This window comes from Talpa europaea (assembly GCF_964194135.1).
Source record: "Talpa europaea genome assembly, chromosome: 11".
NCBI lineage: Eukaryota > Metazoa > Chordata > Mammalia > Eulipotyphla > Talpidae > Talpa > Talpa europaea.
This window is the reverse complement of record NC_140078.1, coordinates 81,309,844-81,320,478: the sequence shown is the minus strand read 5'-3', so window position 1 is coordinate 81,320,478 and position 10,635 is coordinate 81,309,844. Positions and strand designations below refer to the sequence as shown.

Sequence of the window (10,635 nt, the reverse complement as noted above, 5' to 3'; positions counted from 1 at the left end):
TCCAGTGTGTAGGAGGGTTCAGGAAATTACGTTGAATCATTGAATGATTTTTCACATAGGAGAATTGGTCAGAGCTTAAATTCCTAGAAGAAATCTCTTAGTCAAAGGATAGGTACAGTTTAATCTGAAACATACACTCTCAAATTGACCTGCTTAAAAGACTGTTCCAATTTATATTCCAAAACACATTTTTTTGTGTGTGGTTACAATTACCTTAATTTGGGGGTTACATTTTTGTTCTTCCATAAGTGTACATGTTCCACTTACCTGTGTATGGCTACAATTATTCCAACAAGCTGCTTTAGCTTAATTTACATCGTGGTGCTAACAAGCTTATACCATGCTTTGTTATGTTTGAAATGTAACCATTTTCATTTATCACTAAATAGCCTAAATATAATTTTCAAGTCTGCATAAATGGCTCAAGACTATATAAATAGGGCCTCCCAGGTGGCGCAGCCGTTGAGCACTGGGTTGTGAAGCTGCCCGCAGCCTCTGCAACGCCGGTTCGATCCCCAGCTGCTCCCCGGCCACCGGAGGAGGGTCCCACATGGCGCGCAGACCTCTCCTGCCACGTGCTGCTCCCCTCAGCAGTGTACTTCAGTCCTTCTGCCTGCTCTGCTCCCCGCTCTGGCTCTGGTGAATTCTCTCACCCTCCTGCGCTTCTGACTGTACCCAGTGCATGTATAAACAAACAAATAAATAAAAATACATGCCTCTTAAAAAAATGTACATGAAGATTTTATTAAAGATAAAAATATTAAACATATATTTTTCTTCACCTGTTTTACCCATTAATCCATTGATGGACACTTAGGTGAGTTCCATGTGAATATGAGTATAGCTATCTTTTTGAGCTAGTATTTTTATTTTCTTTGAATACCCAGAAGTGGATTTGCTGGGTCACATGGTAGTTTTAATGTTAATTTTTTCAGTGCCTTCCATCCTGTTTTCTATAACGGTATAATAATTTATATTCCCTATTCTCCACATCCTAGCCAACACTTGTGATTTCTTGTCTTTTGGATAGTAGCCATCCTAAGAGTATCTCATTGTGGTTTTGATTTGTGTTTTCCTGATGATTAGTGATATTTAGCATCTTTTCGTGTGCCTGGTGTCCATCTGTGTGGATTGTTTGGAAAAATGTTTGTTCATATCCTTTGCCCATGTAATTGGACATTTTTTTTTTTTGGTTGTTGAGTTATGTGAGTTCTTTATATACTTTGGATATTAACCCCTTATCAGATAAACGATTTGTATTTTTCCCCTCTGATTTGCTAGGTTGCCGTTTTGTTTTGTGGATGGTTTCCTTTGCTGCACGGAGGCCTTTTAGTTTGTCCTATTGTTTAGTTTTGCTTTTGTCGCCTTTATTTTTGGTGTGCAAAGCCTGATGTTTTATGAATAAAATTCAAAACTTTTTCTCTGTGACACAGATGAAACTGCATTAGCAGAGAAGCCTTAAGACAATATGCAGATGCTGACTTCCAATGGCTATGAATTTTTTTCCTTTATTCAGGTCTTCCTTATACTGAAACCATGGTGGTCATAATGGGCTTTTCCTGTTTCTGCTTATCTTGCAAGAACAGCAGGGTGGCCTTGCAACAATGGGACAAAAACTCTCCTACCCATTTTAAAAAAGGGGGAAAAAAACCTGTTCTTTCATAAATTGACCACTTGTGTCTAAGAGTGCAGGCCCTTGAGCTGTTATTGCTAGGACCAAAATTATCCATGGAACATGGAACTAAGGTGTTTGGCTTGGTTTGGTGTTTGGTTAAATGGGCAAAATCAGAAGTGAGGGGAGCTTTGGACCCAAATTCAAGTTACCCCACGATTTAGCAGAAAGCAACTGATCAGCCTCTACCAACATGCATTTTCCACATTTTTACTTCAAGACCACAAACACTGCCAAAGCCCCATCTTTGGGGAGACTGATTTAATTAATACCTTTTGCTTCAGATTCCTTCTAGAGGACATTGTATTATAAACTGGTACTTTTTAAAAAAGCTGGTGGCTTGGTTTCTTGGCTTCTGTGCCACTGGGTTCTAGGCCCTCATTCTGCAATGTTAGATATATTTTTAAAAGATTTATTTATTTATGCATATAAGAACTGAGGTACAGGCCAGAGGTGTGTGTGGGGGTGAGAGGATTCACCAGAGATAGAGTGGGGAGCAGAACAGGCAGATTGACCGAAATACACTGCTGAGGGGAACGGTGGGCGAGGCAGGTGAGGTCTGCTGGGCCATGTGAGTATCTCCCTGGCTGGCTGTGGATTGAACTCATGCTGCAGAGGCTGCGAATAGCTTCATAGTGCTGTGCTTAACCCATTGTGCCACCAGGGAGGCCCAATGATAGATATTTTAAAAATATTTTTTAGATATTAGCTTCTTATGAGATACTTGAGTTTTAAAGATTTTCTCCCATTCTTTGCACTGTCTTCACTCAATGTCCTTGGATGCCTAGAAATTTTAAATTTGTTGTAGTCCACTCAATCTGTTTTTACTTTTTTTGCATATGCTTTTGGTGTTATGTCAAAAAATTATCACCAAATCCATCTCCAATTTGTCTTCTTCAAAGAGTTATATGATTTTTGCTTTTTTTCCCCAGAGATTTATTTATTTATGCATTCAAGAGCTGGGATAAAGGCCGGAGATACGGGGTGTGAGAGATTCACCAGCAACAATGGGGAGCACAACAGGCGGATCTACTGAAATCCACTGCTGAGGGGAGCAACGGACTAGACAGGAGAGGTCTGCTGCGCCATGTGGGTCACCTCCCTGGCCGGGTGTTGAACTCATGCTGCAGTGGCTGCGGATAGCTTCATAGTGCCACATCTTAACCCCTTGTGCCACCAGGGAGACCCTTGGTTTTTGCTTTTATAGTTAGGTCTTTGATTCATTTTGAATATGGTATAAGCTAGGGGACCAACTTTAATTTTTTGTAGGTGACTATCCAGTTTTCCTAGCACCTTTTGTTGAAAAGTCTGTGCTTTTCTCATTAAATGATCTTGGCACCCTTTTTGAAAATAATTGTCCATATATGTGAGGGTTTTTTTCTGGGTCAGTTGAACTGGTGAGGAGGGCTGTGTGTGGAGAAGCCCCCACCTTGCCACATACAGCTTTAGTCTCTGCTCATTGGGTGCTATCTGGGTTAGGACAGGCAGTGTCTGGCCACATGCCAGCCTGTGACTACCTACCCTACTTCCTTTCTTCTTTTTTCTCACTCCCTGTGTAAATAAATCCTCTTATTGTTGTTTCACACTGTCTCTGCTTTTGGGTGATGTCCTGCTGTTATAAGTGTTGAATGAGGGCCCACCCCCCAGGTTTGCTTGATTTCAGGCTTTTATACTCTGGGATGCTATGCACCAGCCCTAATAGCCCTGTGCCCAGGTATCAAACAACTGTGGCCAGGTACAGCCATATGTGTGACCCTGCCTTCAGCTTTCTCTCATTTTGAGCTGTAAATAACAGGTGTGACACTAAAGCTTGCATCTTTAAATTGTCACTGCATTGCAGCTGATCCCATGAAATTCCTCCTGAAGGGTTTGGGAGTTTATGGTTTCTGTGGGTTGGTGTGGTATGTGGGGCCAGGGGAAAGTTCTTTGCCATCTTTGGTGTAAAAATAAGGCTTGGTACACTAGGGGGCGCAGTAGTTTCATATTCTGCTTGCTTTCTTGTTGGATGCCTGTGCAGGCCCACTTACCACCTTGGTTTGGGGGTGGGTTTAGCCAACAATATCTTTTGTTAGTCTGCTTCTTGCTGGTCATATTTCAGAAACTCAGCCCAAAGGAAGATGATATCTATGAAAATGTCAAGATTGCAGGCATTAGCCCTGACCATGTCTCTAGCTATGGTCTCTTGAAAACACCACCTCCTCGCTCTGGGTTCTTCTTCCACCCATCTATGAAATAGGTATTATGACAAATTTGATCACTTGGGGTGAAGTGGAGGGTTATTTAGTATTGAAATGCTTTTTGGAGGGAAAACCTATCTAGTGTTTCTCCAGGACAGTAGCACTATTCCTTTGCAAACCTGAAGGAAGATTGACTTTCCTGAGGGCAGTAACCACTGTAACTTAGACATTTGAAACTTAACTTGAGTCACCCGGGAATTGAATGTGGCCCATAGAGTCTAAATCCAAATATTTTCTTGTTTCTTAGTTATGCCTAAGGGCAACATACCAGACTCAGGTGTTTTATGAGAGCAAATGATTTCTGTGCATGTAATTTATCCTAATTTTTACAACTAATGCCATTATTGAGCCTATATACATACCAGGACTGATGAATGCTTTACAAACGTAAACTCATTAGTCCTCCCACAAGTCTCATGCATTATCACCCCTTTTTCATAATTTTTTTTTTTTTACATAAAGTTGGTTGAACTCAAAGTAAGTGCTCTTAACCAACAAGGCTACCAGAGCTGTCTTTCCTCCCTCAGGAATGCAATCCCATCACATGGCCAGGTTCAGTTAGACCATAAAGGATCACCTTCAGGCCACCAACCAGTGATCACTTATAATGATTTTAATCTCTAGATATTTCATGTTCTAGAACCTTTTTGCTCCTACCCCAGGCCAGTGTCCCTGGGGATTCAGGCAAAGTGCTCGAGGAAATTGCCAGGGCTTATGCCTCACATCTTCCTCACAGTACCCTCAGCTCTCCTGCTTGTCCTGCAACATCTTTTATTCCAACATAGAAACTTCCTTAGTTTCTGCGCGTGATGGGCATAGATTAACTGGGCAAAGACACTTGAGACTGTTTTTTAATTACTTTTTAAATTTTATATATTTTTACATCATTGTTCATAAGATGTGGTATATATACATAATGAAATATTACTCAGCAATCAAAAAAGATAAACCCATGCGATTTGCAGCCACATGGATGGAGCTGGAAGGGATCATGCTCAGTGAAATAAGCCAGAAAGAAAAAGAAAAATACCAGATGGTCTCACTCATAGCAGGAATTTAGAAAACCTAAATAAGGGACCAGGAAAAATACTAATTATAATAAAGTAAAAATAAAAATCAACAAGCAACTATAAACCAGAGACACTTGAGACATGTTCAGTCTGTTTCTGCCCTCCAGAGTTTACAATGATTGGAAAACCCTCACAAGCCTTGCAGTGAAACACTCGACCCACTTCCAGCATTCCCCAAGTTTATTTGACTATGGATCAGCATTTATATTTTGCAGGATGTCTATGGATTTGGTGCCATAGCTCACATACTAGGGAACATTGCTCTAGGTCAAGTTTTCTGAACCTCAGTTAATCTGGCCTGGATAACTATTAGGGAGGGCTATTCTGTTCATTGTAAAAATTTTAGGCTCTTCCCATTAGAATTCAGGAGCAACTCCCCAAAGCCAAACTAGAATGTTTGAAAATAGTGCTCTCTGTCACCTGGGGGCAAAGAACATGGTTGAGAATCACTCCTGAAACACATGCTTTCTCAATAGAGGCAATATTGCCCTCAAGGAGGCAAAAATTGGTTCTTGGAGGTAAAAATATCATTTCTTTTATGTATAAAGCACAAATTTATATACACTACATCAACACATAAGCAGTTTACTTGTGGTATTCAAATTTCACTCAGAGGTGATTAGGAAAAAACATCTGAAAAGATTCCTTTAAAGCGGTGCTAATAAAAAGTTGATAAACTCTGTTCTAGCTCAGTTTTTTAGTGCCTATGCATTCCACAGGAAAAATAACATTTGTGGCTCTTTTAAGTTGAACTCGTTAGCTAAGCAACTATAGACACAGAGGGGAAAAAAAAAGCCATTTGGAAGCTGGCAGAAGCTTTTATTCCCCCCAAACATTTATTTTATTTATTTATGCATACAAGAACTGGGGTATAGGCCAGAGGTGCAGGGGGTGAGAGGATTCATCAAAGACAGAATGGGGAGAACAGGTGGATCTACTGAAATACATTGCTGAGGGGAACAGCAGGTAAGACAGGAGCGATCTGCTGTGCCATGTGGGTAGCTCCCTGGCCGGGGATCAAACTTCTGCTGTAGTTACTGGTGATAGCTTGATAGCGCTGAGACTTTAGCCCCTGTGCCACCAGGGAGGCCCCTGGCAGAAGCTTTTTTGTGGTACTCAGAAGACTTAGGTCTGCAGTCAGCCCCTTGGCTCTGACAGCTACTCAAACCCAAGGGACTCTGTGAACCTAGCTCACTATCAGGTGGAAATTGCACAGCTTCAATGGAGTGGACTAAAGTCACTCCCAGATGCACACATTTGGTTATATTTTTCTTTTTTCTACTGTGAATACCCTTTTTCTTCTGTAGTTTAGCCTCTCTGACCACATCAAATCCCACTTGTTTGGAGAACATCACTTATCACCATGGATGCACTGAGCATCCGTGATGGGGAAATAACAAACAGCTCACCTATGCAAAATATAAAGATCATTTCTACTGCATCTAACCAGATAAAAGAAAATTTTTTTAAATTAAAAACCCAACAAATTTTTTAAAACTAAGAGTTTTTCTTCTGAAAAACTGACTTCATTTTCTCCCTTAATTTAGCAAGCTATTCACTTTCAATTTGGGATAAAGAGTGACTAACAAGTCAATTTTATGCCTTTTGTTTAAAGCCGCTTAAACAGCATAGACAAATGAGGGATGGAGCTGGCGATGACAGGAAGCCACATACCCTTCAAAGGCACCTCTCTTTCTTAGTGCTGTGCTTTTTGAGTAAGCCTGTCATTGTTTCACAGACCTTCTTCGGAGGCGCTTGGAGAAAAAAGCAAGGTAAGTGGGGACTGGGGGTTATTCTCAGGGGCTCTGGCCATACACTGCTTTCTAGAGAGGCATGTGGACTTTGGCAGCCCTCAAAGCTGGCCAGCCACTCACTTGGTGACAACACAGGCATCTTGGCCATTCCAGTGCTCACAGTTGGCTTCTGTTTTGGATCTCATACCATCTACCTGTTCCCACATCCTCCTGGTCTGCAACTGATGGGCATTCTTACACACAAGACTGGCCCTGCACACGTCTGGCCAAAGCACACATGCTCAGAACCCACAGATAATTTTCATCAAATATACAACCTGCTCTCAAGACCCCCAGGCTAAGAAACACCCTAGAAATTACAATTACAAAATAATTCCATACATTTGTTAGTGATGTTTGGTTTTGTTTGTCCTCCTGATTAGCACCTAACTCCTAAACTTTTATTCTTTTCATTTTCACTGGCAAAACGGTGGAGAAAGAGTAGAATGGGTTGTTCATTCAAGTAGAATTGATATGTATCTAACAAACTTTTTTTTGACATGCTGTGATGTACCAGGCCTTTGGCATCCGTTTGCAGGAGTGAACCAAAATCTTTCTCTTGAGAACACATAGTTTGGGTGTGTGGCAGTGAGTGTGGGAGGTAGGGAGTAGAGTAGATGTGAGTTACTGAACAATTAGAAAAAAGAGGAGGTGGTCTTGAGTCTGAAGTTCATCATCTTTGAATTGCTCTGATTCACATGCCAACGTGTATGTAACTTTCAGAAGATTGTAACCGATTCATCTGCCAACTTAGGAAGGAATTGACAGTGGTTGGGTGCATGTGTGTAGCTTTCAGAAGGTTTTAGCCCCTTCTTCCAATTTATAGAGGAAATTAGGGTTGTTTGGTTGGGGAGGTGGAGATTTTGTTTCTGGCCACGGTGTGCCTTTTCTAGATCTGTCAGGCTAATTCCCCTTGGACAGTGTATAGGATTGATTTTTATATGCAGGGCTGATCAAAAAAACACAAATTTCCCTCAGTTTACCCATGGTGTACTGCAGCTTTCTAAAGGGCCTTGAAAACAAACTTGTTGCATTAGTGTCCAGTTGGCTTAGGAATGATTAGCCACCCATTCCTGGAACGTCAACATATCACCCCTATGGTGCTTCTAGAGTGAGCAGAGGCTAGGCAGTGGCATGCCGCAGCAGCTTGTACTAACACCCAAGAGCTGACTATTAAATAGTCAGGAATTTTGGGGTGGGAGTATTTTTTTTTAAGATTATTTTATTTATTTATGCCATACAAGAGCTGGGGTGTAGGCCAGAGGTGCGGAGAGCCGGGTGAGAGGATTCACCAGAGACGGAGTGGGGAGCAGAACAGGCAGACTGACTGAAATAGACTGCTGAGGGGAGCAGCGGGTGAGACAGGAGAGGTCTGCTGCCCACGTGGGTCAGCTCCCTGGCTACAGTGGCTGGTGATAGCTTCATAGCTCTAATACTTAACCCCTGCACCACCAGGGATGCCTTGGGTGCGAGTATTTACACCACAGAGAGCAGCAAATGCCTGAAGTTAGAGCCACTATCCCTTTACCACCCCAAATCTGGTTACCGGAGCAACGTTGAGAATTGGGGCCCAAAGCGAAAGTTCTACACACAGCTGTGTGGTCTTTCAAAGTCATTTAACTTCTTTGAATCTTTCATGAGTTCTTCTACCCCGTGGCTCAGTATACTTGCTTGGCTTATAGTATTGGTTTTTTGTTGGGGGTGGGATGGATAGGAGCACGGGAGTGGGATTAAATGCACCACCAGTGAATAGGTTTTGAAACCTAGGAGTTGCAAAGCTTACAGGAGGTATTAGAACTTTTACATAAAGGCAGGTGACCAGTCTGGTTTTCTTCTAGCCCAGTGGATTACCTAAGCTACTACTGAATTACCAGTTACAGGGGAAACATGCATAGATTTATAAATGTTTGTTTTTTTGTGTCAGCAAAGTCCTGGGTACAGTGCTGTTGGGGAGATCAGTGGGTGTTGGCTTCCCTGCAAGTGATTTCATTAACTAGACTATATAATATCTTTTAGAAATAAATCCTTGAAAAACCCCTTTATGTAAAGGAGCTCTCACTATCCCCACTTACAAAGGAGAGAACTGAAGCCCCCAGCAGGAGGGGCAGAGAAGTGCCAGAGATGGGATTTGGACTCTGACTCCAAAGGGTGGGATTATTTCATTTGCATGGTTGCACTTCCCTGGGCGGAACTGAGTCCTTCCTCTGGGGAGGGCTAGGAAGGGTGCTTATGACCCGGGGCAAGAATATTAAGCTGCAGACCTGTGCATTCAACACTGTTTTGCTCTTTTTTTGTTCTTAGAAATCTTGTTTGCTCTTCCCCTCATTAGCGTCTTCTGGTTGGGCCAGACCTGGCTTGAGAAACGTATAGGCTTGAAAATGAACCCCACAGATATAATGGACACTACCATGGATGAAATTGCCTACAACAGTTACTATCTAGATATCAATATTCCCAAGCCTTGTACCAAACAAGGAGTCAAGGCATTTGGGGGGCTCTTCCTTCCCCCCCTCTATATTTTGGTCTTTCTCTTTGGTCTGCTTGGAAATGCCATCGTGGTTCTGGTCCTGCTCAAGTACAAGCGGCTCAAGTCCATGACTGACGTGTACCTGCTCAACCTTGCCATCTCGGACCTGCTCTTCGTGTTCTCCCTCCCTTTCTGGGGCTACTATGCTGCAGACCAGTGGATTTTTGGACTAGGTCTCTGCAAGATGATTTCCTGGGTGTACTTGGTGGGCTTTTACAGTGGCATATTCTTCATCGTGCTCATGAGCATCGACAGATACCTGGCCATTGTGCACGCCGTGTTTTCCTTGAGAGCAAGAACCTTGACTTATGGGGTCATCACTAGCTTGGCCATTTGGTCCCTGGCTGTATTAGTTTCCCTTCCAGGGCTTTTATTCAGCACTTGTCAAACTGAGCGCAACCATACCTATTGCAGAACCAAGTACCCTCATAACTCCACAAACTGGAAGGTTGTGAGCATACTGCAGATCAACATAGTAGGAATGGTGATCCCCTTCGGGATCATGCTGTTTTGCTATTGTAAGATCATCAGGACCTTGCAGCACTGTAAAAACGAGAAGAAGAACAAGGCGGTAAAGATGATCTTTGCCGTGGTGGTCCTCTTCCTGGGGTTCTGGACACCCTACAATATGGTACTCTTCCTGGAGGGCCTGGTGCACCTGGGGGTCCTTGAGGACTGCACCTTTGAAAGACACCTGGACTATGCCATTCAGGCCACAGAGACCCTGGCTTTTGTTCACTGCTGCCTTAATCCAGTCATCTACTTTTTCCTGGGACAGAAATTTCGCAAGTACATCATACAGCTCTTCAAAACGTGCAGGGGCCCTTTTGTGTTCTGCCAATACTGTAGACTCCTCCATAATTACTCCCCTGATACCCCGAGCTCATCTTACACACAGTCCACCGTGGATCATGATTTCCATGACGCTCTGTAAAAAAAAAAGAAATTGCAAAGAACGGGGTGCATAAATTTCCCAAATTAAGAGTTTACTTGAAATTGTATTTTAGGAAGAGGTCTCAGCAAATTTCAGGAAGAAGACTGACAATCCATTGCAGAAGGAGGGGTTCTTACCCTGCAGTCAGCTTTTTCTCAGGTCATGTAGGAGTTCAGTGCAGCAAGAGTTCTGTACTGAGGTGTGTCCTTTCTCACCCCATGTTTACCTGCAGGAATAAGTAAATCTTATAATTCTGAGTACAGTTTCAATGAGGTTATAGAAAATATTGGAAAGGAAAGACCATTCCCTTTTCCCCTGAGCTAATGGGGTTCTCCAAAGGGAAGTGCAGAGACTTGACTTATGGACTGCTGTGTAATTATGTCTTGCTGTGAAAACTGGACC

The 10,635-nt window shown here is 42.6% G+C and overlaps 1 protein-coding gene across 1 annotated transcript; it reads left to right on the top strand.

The window, feature by feature from the left end:
* Positions 1–9,150: 9,150 nt before the first annotated feature.
* Positions 9,151–10,233, top strand: CCR4 (C-C motif chemokine receptor 4; the record flags this gene model as incomplete). Its single annotated transcript, XM_084247503.1, has 1 exon — positions 9,151–10,233. The coding sequence occupies one exon, from the start codon at positions 9,151–9,153 to the stop codon at positions 10,231–10,233; it is 1,083 nt and encodes a 360-aa protein (XP_084103629.1).
* Positions 10,234–10,635: the final 402 nt, after the last annotated feature.